At 35.0% G+C, this 20,203-nt stretch overlaps 1 protein-coding gene across 1 annotated transcript in view; it reads right to left on the reverse strand.

Annotated features, from left to right (window-relative positions):
• The window catches only part of LOC111148096 (WD repeat containing planar cell polarity effector), a 445,955-nt gene that overhangs the window by 9,377 nt on the left and 416,375 nt on the right, over window positions 1-20,203 (reverse strand). Inside the window, exon 17 of the mRNA XM_022504499.1 lies at window positions 806-834. Coding sequence (XP_022360207.1) covers window positions 806-834 — 29 coding nt within the window. The remainder of the gene's footprint in view (window positions 1-805; window positions 835-20,203) is intronic.

Raw genomic sequence — 20,203 nt, forward strand, 5'->3', positions numbered from 1 at the left:
AAACCTTTTATTTTTAAACTTTTAATTTTGGCGAAATCTTGGCATTTGCAACTATGTGGATGGAGCTAAAGTGTATTATGCTAAGTGAAATAAGTCAGAGAAAGACAAATACCATATGATCTCACTCATATGTGAAATTTAAGGCAGAAAACAGATGAACATAAGGGAAGGGGGAAAAGAGAAAAAGGATAGAGGGAAACAAGCCATAAGAAACTCTTAATGATAGAGAACAATCTGAGGGTTGATGGAGGGAGGTGGTGCGGGGCGGGGATGGGCTAGAAGGGTGATGGGGGATTAAAGAAGGCACTTGTTGTGAAGAGCACTGAGTGTTCTATGTAAGTGATAAATCACTGAATTCTACTCCAGAAACCAGTATTGCACTGTATGTTAACTAAGTAAAATTTAAATAAAAAATAAACTTAATTTTGGATAGTTTCAAACATGATAGAGAAAATGGTATATGTAAACTGCTATTTTACCCATCACCCACCTTCATCAATTATCAACTCATGGTAACTTTAATTCATGTATATCCCTCCTCCTTTCTCCTCACTGGATTATTATGTAGCAAATTCCACATCTAATTTCATTTGCACATATTCCATTTTGTACTGTTTTATTTTACAGAAATAACTTTTAATATATAACTTGAAATACTGAAAACCTGAATAGTTATTTAGAAAAATGTTTTCCAGTTAATGTATACCAGTAGGCATCTTTTTCTGAGTTCAAAATAATCATGTATACTATGCTTTTCTTTTGGAATTAATTGTCTAATGATAAACGTTAAGAGGAAGTGTTTTACCTGTTCTATGCAGTCTTCTTTCTTTTCTCCTTTAAAAATAAAATATCACAACATTAATTATCTTAAATCTAATAAGGGCCTGTAATGAAAATTGTTAACAGAACCTTTTACAATAGCCCTAGTAGAAAGAGAAATATTTTAAAATAATCCTAATTTAAACCAGATTGAAATACTGAAAACTCAAGAGATAGCAACAGCCAAAATACAAAAAGTATGAAAGTATTCCAGTAATTGTCTTACATACATTTAGGGCTAATATCTTAACTGAAGTCAAATGAGTAGACTATGTCTATGTTTTTCCTTCTGTTCTTAAAATGATACCTTAAAACCTGCATGGCAAGTAAGTTTCATCTAAGTGTCAATTCTAGTTGATAAGTGGTGGTTATCTAGAGAATTGTGTTGAGAACCTTTATAAGGTCTTTTTTTTTTTTTTCCCCTCTCAGTGGGAAAGAATACGGTATTTGTGGGTTATTTGCTCTCGTAACAACAATATACCTGCTGGCCCTGGTTTAGAATATCAAATGATGCTTTTAAAAGAGAAATCTTTGCTTAAATTTATATGCCATTAGGCTGAGAGAAAAGCTATGTGATAGTGCTACAATTTAATTTCTTTTTATTGATACATATTAGATAGACATTAATTTACATATTCTCATCCTTGAAACAAGTAATTGTGCATAATTGGCAGGTATTTATAAGTACCAGTTATGTGTTTCTCTTATAGCTCTTAGTGCATGCATGCATCTACCACTCATTTGGCAGTATGCTTATGTTAACTTATTATTTACTTTATTTATTTATTTAGTCTACCTTCCCAGTAAATTATGTTTTCTAAAGCTTATCAGCAGCATTTTATTGTATTCCTCCCTATAGTCTTAGCACCAAGAAATGCTTTGATGACAGTTGTATTTCTATAAAAATACACATTACTGTCTGTCATTAACTCAGAATTACTTGCTATTTTGGGATATTTTTGTATAGACCGGGATGTTTTGTTTAGTTATATAGTTCAGAAATTGTGTAACACTTCTAATATGATATTTCCATATCATGCTGTGAAATCTGGATTGTAATGCTTTCATAGGACATCTGAATTTTTTTTTAAGTTTTTTTTTTTTTTTTATTCATTTGACAGTGAGTGAGAGATCACAAGTAGGCAGGCAGAAAGAGAGGGGGAAGCAGGCAGAGAGCCCGATGTGGGGCTCTATCCCAGGACCCTGAGTTCATGACCTGAGCCGAAGGCAGAGGCCCAATCCACTGAGCCACGCAGGCATCCCTGAATTTTTTTAGAACAGTAGATGGCTCTTGCCTTTAAGTAGATAAAAATATAAATCCTACAGTGAGATCATTACTCTCTTGAAGATCTTTAGGAATGTAAAAGTTAAGTCTCTTTCACAAAGTTGTTCAACATTCTCTCTTCTCAGTAGTCAATAAATTATTCTTATGACTAAACAAAACTAAAGACAAAAAAACAACAAAAAAAACCCCTACCCTGCTTTAATTTTTTATTTTTAAAAAAATCTTCCTTGGACTTTAAAAACAGACCAGGGTACTTTCTGCAGTTTTAAATAGAAATTGTTATGTCTGTAATCTTGACATTTTTTGAGCTAAAAAACTTTATAAAACTTTTAAAAATAGACACCAAGTTTCACGGTATTAGTCATGATCAATCTTCCTTGAATCCATGCCAATTTTTTTACGTAAAGGAAAATTAACGTCCATGGCAGAAGGGTTAAGGTCTAAGATTTAGATTCTAGGACATCCAAAGAGATTGTTGTAATGAAGTGATTGCTTCTGACTCTGGTATGTTAGTCTTTTAAATATATACCACTGCTGTTTATTTTTCTCATAAAAACCAATGGTTACTGCTTCATTTAGTTTCTTGTCAACTGTAACAGTCCCCATCTCTTAACTCTATTTGTCTTAGTCACAATAAGGGGCCCCATTAGGTAAAGGGCCAGACAATAAATATTTTAGGCTTTGCAGGCCAAGAGGCAAAACTGAAGATATTATGTAAGTACTTATAGATCGAGAGAGAAAAGTTCCATAAGTTTTTATTAATAAAATTTAAATTATAATTGAGGATTCTGTGTGATACACATCTAATGGGAATGTGGAGATAGCATTTAATTTGAGGTTCAATTTAATTGAGGTTAGTGTTTTCTGTTATCAAACTCAACTGCAAATGTTCTGTTAATGTTCATCTCTGTTGATATTTTGTGTATTTCACCTTTGAAAATGTCCTTTCAAACAGGTAGGTACTACCAGAAACTGACACCAGTCTGTGAGCAGCATCTTATTTTATAGAATTCTGTTAGATTCTTCTCTTGATATTTGCCTTTTAGCATGTCATTACATTGCAGGTTAATCATTTCCAATTGCTGTTTCTGGGAAGTGCCTCAATTGCACAGTTGATGGATTCTGAAATAGGGATATATACTTGGCATTTGTATTTAGGTCTGAAAAATGCTACTGGAATTAGGGAGGCCAGTTGTTCTGATATTCCAGGACTGAGTGGTTTCTGAGGATTTGGGACCCGAAGTGCTAAAAGTGGGACAGTTGTTTACCCTTACTAGAACTTAGTTTGAGATCAGAAAATATATCTATTTCAGATTTATGTGGAAATACAGATCTCAGTTCTTTCATTAATTCTTGACAACCCAACTTGACATTACTTTGTAATTCAAACATTAATAGCTTTACTTCATTTAGTAAAAATTTCATGTATAGTAACTGTTTTGCCTTGTAATTTTAGTTTTAATTCATCAAGGAACATGATCAAATTTGAAACAAGAGCTGATTTCAAAAGGCTATTCAATTTGATAATAGTAGTCAGTGGTGGTTCTCATTCAGAAAAATTTCAGTCTCAGCATAGAGCTAAAAAGAAAAAAAAAAAGTCACTGCTTTTACCACAGCTTAAGTTTTTGAACTTCTGGATAGAAGGGCAAGTCAGGATATTCATCTTCTATTTTTGACAAAAATTCACAAAACTGAAAGTTGTGAAACTCACAGGAGTGAATGAAGTTCACCTTTGACATTTTTGGTTCAGTAACATATGACATATTTACATATTTTCTGCAAGGTAACGGTTGAGTAATATATTTAAACATTTAAAATTTTAAAATTTTATTTTAAATAATAGATTTAAACACCTTAACTTTTTTTTAAAACACCTTTTTACAAGTTTATAAATTATCTTTTTCCCCTTCCATATATATTATCATAATCAGTTATAGCACATCTTAGCAGATTCCACGTTAGGTTTTACTGGAGTTTTCTCAACTTTGAAAATATTCTTGCCTGAAGTTTTTTTTACACAGACTGTTCATAGAGACTAACTCTTCAGTTACTTCAAACTTTGCACTGACTCCTTAAATTAAAAAAAAAAAAAAAAGGCAGTTGAATAGTGTACATTTGTTGACCACAGAAGACCACTTGAAATCATCTTCCTTTCTCAACTTTTTGAGCAAATGTACTTGCCCAATGGCCAAAAGTCTTAAGTTTATTTTCTCTGGACACATTTCTTCATCTTCTGCAGTCAAACATGATTTCATTAACTCATCATCAGTGAATGGCTTTCCTTGCTTGACTAACGAATGAGCTACTGAGAAACTTAGTTTGGTCATACCTCATGTTTTTCTGTTAGTGAAGAAATTCTCCTATGAAGAGACACTTCTTTGTAAATTTTCTACTTTTTCTCACTATTGCTTGCCTGTGGGCAGGGGATACTATGATGAGTCCTTTGGTGCTACTGTATATTGGATTCTTTTGAGCATAGCTATTTTATCATTACGTTATAAACACAGTGCTTTACTTTTAACTCAGTAACAAAAACCACATTCTACTGTGCCTCAAAAGTATGACATTTTAACTCCTATTTTCTTTCCTTATTTTGATAATATGAGTATGCACTGGTAATAAAAATAAAATAAAAAGTTGTGGTATGGCAATGTGTGTGGCACTTGAAACTCTGTGCATTTATACCCATGGTTACTACAACTGGCAATGTGCTAAATAGCCAGGTAAAGTGCTGCTCAGTTCTGTCATTGTAGCATGAAAACAGCCATAAACAATATGGAAAAGAATGAGCATGGCTGTGCTCCAATAAAACTTTATTTGTAGACATTGAAATTGAATTTCATATAATTTTCATGTGTCACAAAATTTTGACTTTTTCCAAAGCTCTTTTTACTTTTTCCAAACCATTTAAAATGTAAAAACCATTCTAGTTGTGGGCTCTACAAAAACAAGTGACATAGGGGCTGAACTTTGTGGAACTCTAGTCTAGATAGACTTTTTTCACACTATGGTACTATTATATTTTATAGCCCTTACATTTATTTCTATCAATTTTCCCTTTTTCATGTCATTTTAAAATTTATTTCTACTTAAATAAAAAAGACTAAGTGATAGGTATTCTTTAAATGGAGGATAACTAGTTTTAGCACAGCACCTAAAATACTTAGCAGGATGCCTGGCACATTGTAAATGCTCAATGATTGTTTGCTTTACTATTTTGATATTCTTATTGAGATTGGCCTCTGATAGTGGTAGAGAGGTGTTTAAGATTTAAAAAAAAGGCAGAAAGAAAGAATAGATGCTTTCTACACACACCCATACGCGCCCCCCCTCCCCCACACACCCACACACACTTTCTAGCTTGTTTTGGAATACAGGACACAATCATGAGCCTTCTAAAATTGGGATATGAAGATTATAACTTAACTATGTAGTCTGTGATAGAAATAAACTAAATTGATAGGATGAGAATTGCTTTCCAGAAAAGCCTTGCTGGTTGTATCCTGGTCTCATTAGTTCTATAGGAAAGATGCTAAATTACTGGATAATTTCTTTCAGTACCGGATCAAGAAAATTGTCAGTATTAATCTGACCCCTGATGATGCTTTTTACAAACAGAAACACTTGTGATCATTAGCCATTATTGTAAATCCTTCACAGTGCATATCCATTAAGTCTGATTTGAACACATCCAACGTTTCTGTTATTTTATCACAGATTTACTATGAGTTTCTTCCCTAAGTTTAGTGGGGCATTATTCTTAGACAAATATTACTCAAAGTATAGGATAAAGACTAATAACTGATCTGTAAACTATTTATTATTGGCCTGTTAACTTTATTATTTGTGATAGAAAAAAAATTAGTAGAGGCAGTTATAAACTTTTATAAGTTTGACATGAAAGTTTGGATAAATTTTATGTGTGTTTAATAACAATTTGGATATTTTTATTTTTAAAATTTTAATACACTTAAAAAGCTGGTATTACTGGTCTATAACATATTAGTTTTAGGTGTACAACAAAATGATTTGCTATATTGTGGAATATATGTCCACATATGTCTAGATATTCACTAGACATATGGAGTATGTCTAGTGAATATCTAATACCAGTTATTTTTTTCTTGTGATGAGAACTTTTAATATGTACTCTCTTAACACCTTTCAGAAATACAGTACAGTATTATTGACTACAGTCATCGTGCTGTACATTGTATCCTTATGACTTATTTTTTTAAAAGATTATTTATTTGACAGAGATCACAAGTAGGTAGAGAGACAGGCAGAAAAAGAGGGGGAAGCAGGCTCCCTGCTGAGCAGAGAGCCTGGTGCGATGTGGAGCTGGATCCCAGGACCCTGAGATCATGACCTGAGCTGAAGGCAGAGGCTTAACCATTGAGCCATCCAGGCGCCCCTCCATATGACTTATTTTATAAATGGAAATTTCTTTAAAGATTTTATTTATTTATTTGTCAGAGAGTGGGGGAGAGAGAGAGAGAGTACCCATAAGCAGTGGGAGTGGGAGAGGAAGAAGCAGGCTCCCTGAGGAGCAGGGACCCTAATGTCAGGGAGCCTAATGCAGGGCTTGATCCCGGGACCCTGGGATCATGACAAGAGCTGAAGGCAGATGCTTAACTGACTGAGCCACTCAGGCACCCCTAAATGGAAGTTTCTACCTTTTGATCACCTTCATCCGTTTTCTCCCAACTCCCCCCGCCCCCTGCCCCCGGTCTCTGGTAAACAGTAATGTCTTTTCTGTCTATAGGAGTTCGGGTTTTTGAGTTTTTTGTTTTTTAAGATTCCACATGAGTGAGATAATACGGTATCCGTCTTTCTCTGTCGGACTTATTTCACTTCGTATAGTGACCTCAGGATCCATCCATGTTATCACAAATGACAGCTTTCCTTGATATTTATGGCTGAATAATATTCCCTTATGTATTTATACCACATTTCATTTTTCAACCATTGATGGACACTTAGGTTGTCTCCGTTTATTGGCTATTGTGAATGTTGCAATTAACATGGGAGTGCAGATACCGTTTCAAGTTAGTGTTTTTATTTGCTTTGGCAAATACACAGAAGTCAAATTGCTGGTTCAAACCGTAGTTCTAATTTTAATTTTTTGAAGAATCTCCATCTTGTTTTCTATAGTATACATTCACACCAATAGTGCACAAGGGTTCCCTTTCCTCCACATCTTTGCCAATCCTTATTATTTCTTGTCTTTTTGCTAATAATCATTCTTACAGGTGTGATGTGATTTCTCACTGAGGTTTTGATTTGCATTTTTTTAATGATTACTGATGTTGAGTACCTTTTTGTGTACCTGTTGGATGTCTGTATATCATCTTTAGAAAAATGTCTACTTAGACCCTGTGTCCATTTTTAATTGGGTTGTTTGCTTGCTTTTGAATTGTTGAGCTCTTTATATATTTTGGATATTAACCCCTTATTAGATACATGATTTGTAAATATTTTCTTCTATTCAGGAGGTTGTCTTTTCATTTTGGTGATGGCAAAATGCAGAAGCTTTTTAGTTTGATATAGTCCCACTTATTTATTTTTGTCTTTGTTGACTTTACTTTTAGTGTCAGATCCAAAAATTTGTCTCCAAGATAGATGTCAAGGCTCTCATTGCATGTATTTTCTCCCTCCCTTCCTCCCCGCTTCTCTCCCTCCTTCCTTCCCTCCCTCCTTTCCTTTTGATTTTATTATTTGAGAGAGAGAGAGAGAGAGAGAGAGAACACAAGAAGGGGGAGTGGGAGAGGGAGAAGCAGGATTCCACTGAGCAGGGAGCTGGATGCTGGGCTCAATCCCAGGACAGCTGGGATCATGACCTGAGCTGAAGGCAGCCACTTAACTGACTGAGGCACCCAAGTACCCCATCATTGCCTGTATTTTGTTAAGGAGTTTTACAGTTTCAGGTTTTATGTTCAGGTCTTTAATCCATTTTAGGTTATTTTGTGCATGTAAGATAGTGGTCTAGTTTCATTATTTTGTATGTAGCTGTGACATTTTTTCTGGCACCAATTATTGAGGAGACTGTCTTTTACTCTTTGTATATTTTTGTCTCCAGTGTTGTAAATTAATTGATCATATATGCTTAGGTTTAATTCTGGGCTCTCTGTTCTTTTCCATTGATCTGTGTGTCTGTTTTTTTATGCCAATGCCATACTGTTTTGATTACTGTAGCTCTGTAATATAGCTTAAAATCAGGAAGTGTGATACTTCTGCTTGGTTCTTCTTCTTCTTTTTTTTTTTTAAGGATTTTATTTATTTACTCAAGAGAGAGTGAGAGAGAGCATGAGCGAGGAGAAGGTCAGAGGGAGAAGCAGACTCCCCATGGAGCTGGGAGCCCGATGTTGGACTCAATCCCAGGACCCCGGGATCATGACCTGAGCCGAAGGCAGTCATCCAACCAACTGAGCCACCCAGGCGTCCCGTGGTTCTTCTTTTTAAAGACTGTTTTGGCTATTTGGGATCTTTTGTACTTCCACACAAATTTTAGGATTGATTATTCTTTTTCTGTGAAAAAAATGCCTTTAGAATTTTGGAAAGGATTGCATTAAATTGTAATTCCTTTGAATAGTATGGACATATTAACATTATTCTTCCAATCTGATCATGGCTTATCTTTCAGTTTATTTGTGTCACCTTCAATCTTTCATCAATGCCTTATGGTTTTCAGTGTGCATATCTATCACTTCCTCAGTTAAATTAATTCCTAGGTATTTTATATTTTAGATGCAGCTGTAAATCAGATTATTTTATTTCTTTTTCTGATAGTTCAATATTAGTATATTGAAACACAACATGGATTGTATATGGATTTTGTAGACTACAACTTTACTGAACTTGTTTATTCTAACAGCTTTTTGGTGGAGTGTAGGTCTTCTATATCCTGTCATCTGCACAGAGTGACAGTTTTAGTTTTTTCTTTTCAATTTGGATACCATTTATTTATTTATTTTTTTCTTGCCTAAGTGCTCTAGCTAGGATTTCCAATTCTATGTTGAATAAAATGAAAAGAATGGGCATTCTTGTCTTGTTCTTGATCTCAGAGGAAAAGCTTTTAGCTCTCACCATTGAGGATAATGTTAGCTGTGGGCTTGTCATACATGGCCTTTATTATGTTGAAGTATGTTCCCTCTATAAGCCACTTTTTGAGATTTTTTTAAAAATCATAAATGGATGTTGAATTTTGTCAGATGGTTTTTCTATTTATATTGAGATAATCATTTGTTTTGTTTTTTGTTAATGTGGGTATCACAATGATTGATTTACAAATGTTGAATCATCCCTTGCATCCTGGAAAAAATTGCACTTGATCATGGTGAATGATCCTTTTAGTGTTGTTATTGAATTTAGTTTGCAAATATTTTGTTGAAGTTTTTTACATCTGTGTTCATCAGAGATATTGGCATCTGTAGTTTTCTTTTGTATGGTGTCATTGTCTACTTTTGGTATCAGGGTAATGCTGGCTTCATAAAATGAGTCTGCAGGTGTTCTCTGCTCTTTTTTTGAAAGCATTTCAGAAGAATTGGTATTCTTATTTAAATGTTGGTAGAATTCACCAGTGAAGCCATCTGGTCCTGGACTTTTTTTCTGGGGGAGATTTTTGATTAGAAATTCAATCTACTTACTTGTTATTGGCCTATTGAAGGTTTTCTGTATATTCATGATTTGTTTTGGTAGGCTGTATGTTTCTATGGCTTTGTCCATTTCTTCAGATTTTCTAATTTGTTGGGCTTTGATTATTCATTCTTTGTAAAGGTCTGTGATATTCATTGTAATGTCTCTTTCATTTCTGATTTTTTTTCATTTCATTTATTTCTGCTCTTATTATTGCCTTTTTTTTTCTTTTCACTAATTTTGGGTTTAGTTTGTTCTTCTTCTTCTAGTTCCTTGAGGTGAAAAGTTAGGTTGTTTATTTGAGATCTTGTTTCTTAATGAAGGCATTTATCATTTTGGCCTTCTCTCTTAGAGCTGTTTGTGCTGAGTCTCATAAGTTTTGGTATGTTGTATTTACATTTTCAAATTTCTCAAGATATTTTCTGCTTTTTCTGTTGGTTTCTTTTTTGACTCTGGTTGTTCAGCAGAATATTGTTTAATCTTCACATATTTATAAGTTTTCCACTTTTCTTCTTATAATTGATTTTTAGTTTTCATACCACTGGGGTCAGAAAAAAAATGTTTGATATGATTCAGTTCTCTCAAAATTTTTAAGACTGTTTTGTGGTCTAACATAGGATTTTTCCTGCAGTATGTTCCATGTGCACTTAAGACTGTGTGTTGTTGCTTAGATAGAATGTTCTGTATGTGTGTGTTAGGTCCATCTACTCTAATGTGTTATTTAAGTACAATGTTTTTTAAATAGATTCTCTGTTTGGTGATCTAATTAACGAAAATGGGGAATTTAAGTCCTCTACTATTTTTTAATTGATGTCTATTTCTCCCCCATGTCGATTAATGTTTACTTTATGTATTTAGATGGGTGAATAAATATATACAAATGTTATACCCTCTTGTTTGATTCATTCTTTTATCACTATTTTATGACCTTCTTTGTCTCCTATTATAGTTCTTTGTCTTAAAGTGTATTTTCTCAGCTGTATATACACCTACCCTAGCTTTCTTTTGGTTTTCATTTGCATGGAGTATATATTTTCCACTCTTTACTTTCATTTTGCATGTCCTTACATTTGAATTGAGTCTCTTACCGCATATAGATGGATTTTGTTTTATTATTCACTCAGCCACTGTGTGTCTTTGTATTGGAGAGTTTAGTTCATTTTCATTTAAAGTTGTTATTCATGGCTATGTACTTATTGGAATTTTGTTAATTGTTTTCTGGCTGTTTTTAAGATTTCATCATTCCTTTCCATTTTTCTTGCTCTGTTCCTTTGTGATTCAATGATTTTCTGTAGCGATATACTTAGAATCCTCTTATCTTTTGTGTATCTATAGGTTTTTGCTTTGTGATTACCATGAGGGTTACATAAGACAACATATATATATTATTTCACACACATATATAAAAGTCTATCTTAAATTGATAGCTTAAGTTCAGACACATTCTAAATCTTACTTTTTCCCCCCTCTCACATTTTATGTTTTGACGTCATAATTTATATCTTTCAGTTTTTCAGTATTCATTTACAAATTATTGTAGTTGTAGGTATTTTTATTACCTTTGTCTTCTAATCTTCATACTAGATTTGTAAGTTATTAACCAACTTCCTTTACAATATAAGATTACTCTGAATTTTACTATGTATTTACCTTGACCAGTGAGATTTATACTTTTATACATTTTCCCATTACTAATAGTACCCTGTGTTTCAGCAAAAAAAGTCCCTTTAACATTTCTTGTAAGACTGGTCTAGGGGCAATAATTCCTTTAGCTTTTGCTTATCTGGAAAATTTGTATTCCACACACCACACCACATCACCCCCCTCTTCCCCCAGCCAAATCTGAAGGACAGCTTTGCTAGGTAGAGTATTCTTGTTGGCAGTTTCCTTCTTTCAGTATTTTCAATATATTGTGCCCACTCCCTACTTGCATGCCAAGTTTCCACTCAACAATTTTGATTGTATTGGGCTTTCATTTATGTATAACGAATTGTTTTTTCCTTGCTGCTTTTAAAATTCTCTCCTGTCTTTTTTTTTTTTTTTAAAGATTTTATTTATTTATCTGACAGACAGAGATCACAAGTAGGCAGAGAGGCAGGCAGAGAGAGAGGAAGGGAAGCAGGCTCCCTGCTGAGCAGAGAGCCCGATGCGGGCCTCGATCCCAGGACCCTGGGATCATGACCTGAGCTGAAGGCAGCGGCTTAACCCACTGAGCAACCCAGGCGCCCAAAAATTCTCTCCTGTCTTAATAACAAATATTGTTAAAATGTCCATACTACCCAAGGCAGTCTGCAGGTTTAATGCAATCCCTACCAAGATACCAACAGCACTTTTCAAAGAACTAGGATAAATGATCCCCCAATTTTTTGAAACCACAAAAGTCATCAGTAGCCAAAGCAATCTTGAAAAAGAAAAACAGAAACTGGAGGTATCACAATCCCAGATTTCAAGTTATATTACAAAGCTGTAGGAATCGAAACAGTATGGTATTGGCACAAAAACAGACACATAGATCAATGGAACAGCATAGAAAACCCAGAAATAAACCCGCAATTTTGGCCAATTAATCCTTGACAAAGGTGACAGGATATGCAATGGAGAAAAGACAATCTTTTCAACAAACGGTATTGGGGAAACTGGACAGCAACCTGCAAAAAAAAGGAACTGGACCACCTTTTTATACCGTACACAAAAATAAACTCAAAATGGGAGACCTGAAACCATAAAAATCCTAGAAGGGGAGAGCACAGGCCATAAAATCTCTGACTTTGGCCATAGCAATATCTTTCTAGACATGTCTCCTGAGGCAAGGGAAACAAAAGCAAAAATAAACTATTTGGATTGTATCAAAATAAAAAGCTTCCACACAGCAAAGGAAGCAACCAATCAAGCTATAAAAGACAACCTATTGAGTGGGAGAAGATATTTACAAATGACATATCTGAAAAAGGGTTAATACCCAAAATACATAAAGAACTGATACAACCAACACCAAAAAACAACTCAGTTAAAAAATGGGCAGAAGATATGAACAGACATTTCTCTAAAGAAGACATACTGATGGCCAACAGACATGAAAAGATGCTAAACATCACTCATCTTAAGGGATATGCAAATCAAAACCATAATGAGATATCACCTCACTTCTGTCAGAATGGCTAAAATAAAAAATACAAGAAACAACAGTGTTGGTGAGAATGTGAAAAAAAAGGAACCCTTATGCACTATTGGTGGGAATGTAAACTAGTGCAGCCTTTGTGGAAAACAGTATGGAGTTTCCTGAAAAATTAAAAACAAAACTACCATATAATCCAGTAATTCCACTACCAGGTATTTACCCCCAAAATAAAAAAATACTAATTCAAGATGGTAGATGTACCCCTATGTTTATTGCAGCATTATTTATAATAGCCAGATTATGGAAGCAGCCAAGTGTCCATCAACTGATGAATGGATAAAGAAGATGAAGTGTGTGTGTGTGTGTGTGTGTGTGTATGTGTGTAATGTTAGCCATAAAAAGAATGAAATTTTGCCATTTACAACAACATGGTTGGAAATAGAGGGTATAACGCTAAGTGAAATAAGTCAGAGAAAGACAAATACTATGTGACTTCATTCATATGTGGAATTGAAGAAATTAATGGAAAAAAAAAACAAAACCAAAAACCAGACTTTTAACTATAGAGAACAAACTGATCATTACCAGAGGGGAGGTTGGTAGGGGGATGGGTGAAATAGATGAAGGGAATTAATAGTACACTTATCTTGATGAGCACTGAGTAGTGTACAGAATTGTTGAATCACTATATTGTATACCTGAAACCAATATAACACTGTATGTTAACTAGCTGGAGTTAAAAACAGAACAAAACTACACAGATGTGAGGCTGAACCAATTGCCAGAAAAAAAAAATTCTTTCCTTGTCTTTAACTTTAGACAATTTAATTATAATGTGCTTTGGAGTGGGTCTCCAAGGGTAGGGACGTTTAGCTTTTATCTCTTCATGTAAGTTTTCTACCCCTTTCTTTCTGGCTCTTCTCATTCTGGGGCCTGTATAATATGAATGTTGGTTCACTTGATGTTCTCCTATAAGCCCCTTAAGTTTTCTAGTCTCTCTCTCTCTCTGTTTTTTTTTTTTTCTTTTTGCTGTTCTGATTTGATGAGTTCTGTTGACCTGTCTTTGAGTTTGCTCATCCTTTCTTATTCATATAGTCTGCTGCTGAATTCCTCTATTGTATTTTTCAGTTCTGTTATCATATTTATCAGCTCTGTGACTTCTCTTGGGCACTTTCTTATATTTTCTCTTAGTTAAAATTTTTAACTTTGTTCATGCATTTTTCTCCCAAGATTGGTAAGCACCTTTATGACTGTTATTTTGAACTCCGAATCAGGCAAATCACTTATCTGTTTCATTAAAATCTTTTTCTGAGGTTTGATCTTGTTCTTTCATTTGGAACATAGTCCTCTCTTTCTTCATTTCCTTGTGTTAGTTTCTATGCATTAGATAAAACAGCTATTTCTACCTGTCTTGAAGCAGCAGCCTCATACAGCAATGATCTTCATCTCAACCCATCTCTCAAACCTTTGTGCCTGTCCAAGCAGCCTACTTCGTTCGTAATGGCTATGAGTAGTTGAGGGTTTGCCAAGATCTGTCAGTATCCCAAAGGAAAAGATCTTGGTTGGCCTCATAGATTCAGACAGATTGGAAGCCAGATCCTCAGGCAGCAGCTTTTAAAGTATGCAAACGTATCTCTTTGAGGTGAAGATGGGAATGTTTTTATCTTTCCCTCTACACTGAATCCTGAGGTGGTAGCCTATGAATGCAGGTCCCACTGGCCAACAGAGTCAGGATATCAAGGGTTTTGTCCTCTGGGCAGCAGACAGAAGTTGGGGCACTAGACATGGAGACAAGCTCCTTTCTCAGAAACACCAGCAACCTGGTGTGAAGCAGAGGGAGAGCAGGAAGATAGGGCCCACCCTCTGAGATGTCTGTGGAGAGGATAGAGTTGGTTCTTAGATGTATATTTAATTAAAAGCCTGTCCCTCAGAGTACAGCCAAGAAGATACACCAATAGACCTCTCATAGAAAGACTAGGCCTTTTAGTTTGCTGCCTCTCTGTTTTTCATTGGGGGTGGCTGGTTAAGAACTCTTTCTCCATTTGTTGTAGTCATTTTGGATGTAAGCCTTGGTGACCACCAGTGGTAGGTGATCAAAGGGTATCCCCTGGATGGCAGCTACAAAAACTGGGATGCCAAACAAATGCATGGTTTCCTTCCAGGAGGTATTGGTAACCTGAAATGAGGCAAAAGAACACATAGTAGTTCCTCCCAGTCTCCATCTTTGGAGATTATTTCCATAGATCCCTAGATGTGTGTTTAATTAGATGCCTGCCCTTCAGGTTGAAGCTTTATGATATGCAAATATTTACCAGAAAGACTGGATGATTTTTTAGTCGGCACCTTTGTGCTAGGCCCATTTAAGAACTCTTTCTCCATTTGCTTCAGTGCTGTGGTTTCATGAATGCAAGCCCAATTTGCTGTCAAAGCTATGTGTTTAGGGCCTCATGTCTCAAGTGTAGGTCACTGTCATCCTTGTCTTCTTTTTACATTTTGCATTGTATTTACTTTTTGCTACTTGGTTAGTTACTGGTTTACAGAAAGATACGCATTCTAGAATAAAATGATTTTTTTGGTACTTTGTATACTTCTTATATCTACCTGATATCTCACCAGTAAGACCCTTTAATATCATCATCTTAAATCTACCCCCTGGAAGAAGCAGTAAAGTACATAATTATGCAGTATTATATATTAGTTTATGTTGATCCCTGTGTCAGACCCTGTATAAAGATAGGTATGATCCAATGGGATTTACTTAACGTCCTTGAGCCATGGTGTTCTCCTCTATATAATGGCAATAATTATTTAGAACACTCAGCATTAGAATGAGGAGTTAGGAAGAGTTTCTTGTGAGCCACAAATTGCTGTATAAATGTTAGATTGATGGCATTTTTCTTTCCTATCTTACTTTCACTTCATTTAACAAACTCCTGTCTTGTTTTTTTACTTTTTTAAGAAGCCAAGGTCCTGAAGACTTTTTTTTTAATTGAAGTATAATTTACTTACACTATTCTAGTAGTTCCAGGTATATATGGTAGTGATTTGATATTTATATATATTATGAAATTATCCCTATGGTTAAGTCTAGTTATCTGTCACTATACAAAGCTATTACAATATTATATTACAAAGCTATTACAATATTATATATTAACTATATTCCTTATACTTTATATTATATCTCCATGACTTACTTATTTTATAACTGGAACTTTGTACCCCTTAATCCCCTTCACCTATTTTGCCTGCATCCCAAACCCTTCCCACTCTAGTAACCATCAGTTTGTTTCCTATATTTATGAGTCTTTTGTTTTTTAGATTCCACATATAAGTGTCTTATGGTATTTGTATTTCTGTTTCACTTATTTCACTTAGCATAAAACCCTCTGAGTCCATCCACATTGTCACAAATGGCAAAATTTGATTCTTTTTTGTGGTTGAGTTATATTCCATTGTGTGTGTGTATGCCTGTGTGTGTTTCTGTCTCACCCATTTGACAAGTATGGGGTGATTCTTCATTGTCGTTTGATTACATTTCCCTGATGATTAATGATATTAAGCACATCTTCATGTCTTTTTTGGAAAAATGTCTAAGTCCACTGCCCATTTTTTACTTGGGTCATTTGTCAGATGCATGTCTTAAAAGTTGGGGTACCACATGTGGGGTTCAGACACTCTGCTTTTCAGGGAGAAGTTTGGAATTGTAAGTTCCCTCCTGGTTGTGGGTTTCCAAACTCTAGGTGTGGAGATTGTGGTGAGATTGTGGTAGGTTACTTAAGTGTGGCAGTTCACTCATAGTAAGACACAAAGAGAAGACCTGATATGTCATATAGCCACCTTTTCAGAACTTGTTGTTTAAAAAATTCTTTTTAAGTTACTTGAATACATTTCAAAAATAGTTATTAGAAATGACTAAGATATAAAGGGGGCAAAAGAGGATTCAGTGGGCTCGAGAATAAGGAAATCAAAGATAAGAGTATTTTAAGGAAGGAATAGTCAATAATATAGAATGCTGCCAGTGGTCTTGTGGAGGAGCTCTGGAGAAAGAGCATCAGAATTTGTCAATAGGAAATGATTAATCATTTTCAAGGTGAATATTTTTAGAAGCATTGGGTAGAAGATGTCATACACATATTGTCTTGCTTGATGAAGAAATAGTTAAAATGTGTAGTAGTAAATAAGGTTGGATAGAGATGATATGGACAGATTTTACAAGGTCTAAATGGCTTAAGGTCACTCTACTGTAAGTTTGGAGAATGCCTCAAAGCCTTCTACCAGAGTTTTTGCCCATGAATACATTATAGGCAGGGATTATGACTTTTACCTCTATTTCCAAAGCATGACATAGTTTCTGGTACATAGCAGGCACTTAATAAATGTTTGTTGAATGTCAGGTAAAAGAATGTAAAAAGTCGTATTAAATCTTTTATCATAAACTCTCTCAAATTTAACTTTTTTTGTTCTTACTATCAGTATTTTCACACAGGTCTACTACCAAATTATTATAATAAACTTGCTAGGTAAGTTTTCCTTCTGTCATTTCTCATTTGAGCCAACTTGGGATGAGGCTGTCAGATTAATGTTTTTATACCATGCTTTTGATTTTATCACTCTCATGCTTGACAACTTTATTGTTTTATTTTTTTTTCCTGTTTGACAACTTTAAAAGCCATATAAATACTTACTGAAATAAATGTAAACTCTTTAGCCTCAAACCAAAGCCTATCCAAAATCTGGCCCATAACCTGGGTTTCAGTCCTTATCTTCCACTGCTCCTTTACATCTTGGCATTATTAAGTTTAGAAAACATATAAAGCTATAATCTGCTAGCAAAATACAATGATTGTCATTATCAAAATGACAGAATCCCACAACCAAATATTGGTTGTTCCAAAATAAGTCAAGTTCTTCAATTACATTTCTTTAGTACAATGAAGGAAACTATATTAACCAGAGTGATACAAAAAAGTTATAGATGTTTAAATGTATACAACATGATGGTTTTGGAGATAAGCAAACACCTGTGAAACCATCATTCCTATAATTGCCATAAACTTACCCATTACTTCCAAAAGTTTCTTCCCATAGCTCCTTTGTTGTTTCTCCTTTTTTTCCCTTTGTGGTAAGAACACTTAACATAAGAGCTACTCTTTAAGCCAATTTTAAAGTATATAATACAGAATTATTCATCATATGTCCTGTATTGTACAGTAAATCTCCAGAACTTCTTTTGCACAAATGAAATTTTGTACTTTTTGACCAACACTTACCCATTTCCTCCTCTTCCCAGGCCCCTGGCAACCACCATTTCTACTCACTACTTCTGCGTGTTTGACTATTTTGTATTCCACATGTAAGTGAGATCATGTAAGATTTGTCTTTCTGTGTCTGGCTTATTTTGCCTAGCATCCTGTCCTTCATGTTGTAGCAAATAGAAGGATTTCCTTAAGACTGAATAATATTCCATTGTATACCACGAGTTGTAGTTATTTATAAATTTTGAGTATTAACTCCTTATCTGATATTTGGTTTGCAAATATTTTCTCCCATTCTGTAGGTTGCCTTTTTATTTTGTTGAAGATTTCTTTTGCTGTGAAGACGTCTTTTAGTTTGATCTAATCACACTTGTCTATTTTTCCTTTTGTTGCCTGTGTTTTTTTTGTCCTATCCAGGAAATCATTGTCTAGTCCAATGTCTGGTAGTTTTCTGCTAGATTTTTTTTTGAAGACTTTATTGTTTAGATTTTAAGTTTAGGACTTTAATCCATTTTGAAGTTTTTTTTTTTTTTTTTTTTTTAAGATTTTATTTATTTATTTGAGAGAGAGACAACATGACCTGGGAGGGAGAAGGCAGAGAGAGAGGAAAAAGCACACTCCCTGCTGAGCAGGGAGCCTGATATGGGGATCAATCCCAGGACCCTGGTGTCGGGACCTGATCTGAAGGCAGACTCTTAACTGACTAAGCCACCCAGGTGCCCGAGTTGATTTTTTAAATATGGAGTGAGATAAGAGTCCAGTTTCCTTTGTTTACATGTAAATTTCTAATTTCTCCACCAGTGTTTATGGAAGAGACTGTCTTTCCCCCTGTATATACATGCCATCCTTGTTGAAGACCAGTTGCTCTTTATACATAGACTTAGTTCTGGACTCTCTATTCTGTTTCGTTAGTTTGCATTTGTTTTTATGCCAGTACCATACTGTTTTGATTATAACTTTGTAATATGTTTTGAAATTGAGGAATGTGATACCTCCAGCTTTATTCTTCTTGATCAATATTGCTTTGGCTATTTGGGGTCTGTTGTAGTTCCAAATGAATTTTCTGTTTCTGTTTCTATTTCTGTAAAAAATGCCAGTGGGATTTTAGAAAAACATTTTATTTATTTATTTGAGAAAGAGACTGAGTACAAGCAGGCGGAGAGGCAAAGGAAGAGGGACAAGCAGACTCCCCGCTGAGTGGAGACCCAGACTCGGGGCTTGATCCCAGGATCCCAAGATCAGGACCTAAGCTGAAGTTAGATGCTTAACTGACTGGAGTCACCCAGGCACCCTGCCACTGGGATATTGATAGAGATTGCATTGAATGTACAAACCGATTGGGAAGTATGGACTTTTTAACAATACTAAATCTTCTAGTCCACGAACATGGGATGTCCTTCTATTTGTTTTTTTGTTTTTTAATTGAAGAGTTTTATTCTTTTTAATTTTTTTATTATGTCCGGTTAGCCACTATGTAGTACATCATTAGTTTTTGATGTAGTGTTCAGTGGTTCATTAGTTACATATAACACCCAGTGCTCATCACAACACATGCCCTCTTTAATACCCATCACCCTGTTACCCCCTCCTCCCAACCACCTCCACTCTGAAACCCTCAGTTTGTTTACTGGGATCCATAGCTTCTCATGATTCTTCTCTCTCTCTGGTTTTTCCCCTTTCAGATTTCCCTCCCTTCCCTTAGGGTCCTCTGTGCTATTGTTTATGTTCCACATATGAGTGAAACCATACAATAATTCTCTTTCTCTGCTTGACTTACTTCACTTAGCATAACCCTACAGTTCCATCCATGTCGATGCAAATGGTGGATATTTATCCTTTCTGATGGCTGAATACAATACAATATTCCATAGTATATATGTACCACATCTTCTTTATCCATTCATCTGTTGAAGGGCATCTTGGCTCCTTCCACAGTTTGGCTGTTGTGAACATTGCTGTTATGAACATTGGGGTGCATGTGCCCCTTCTTTTCAGTACACCTGTATCTTTGGGGTAAATACCTTTTAGTGCAATTGCTGGGTGTAGGGTAGCTCTACTTTTAATATCTTGAGGAACCTCTATACTGTT

This window comes from Enhydra lutris, unplaced genomic scaffold, assembly GCF_002288905.1.
Source record: "Enhydra lutris kenyoni isolate GAN:26980312 unplaced genomic scaffold, ASM228890v2 scaffoldscaffold18, whole genome shotgun sequence".
In the NCBI taxonomy this organism is placed as follows: domain Eukaryota; kingdom Metazoa; phylum Chordata; class Mammalia; order Carnivora; family Mustelidae; genus Enhydra; species Enhydra lutris.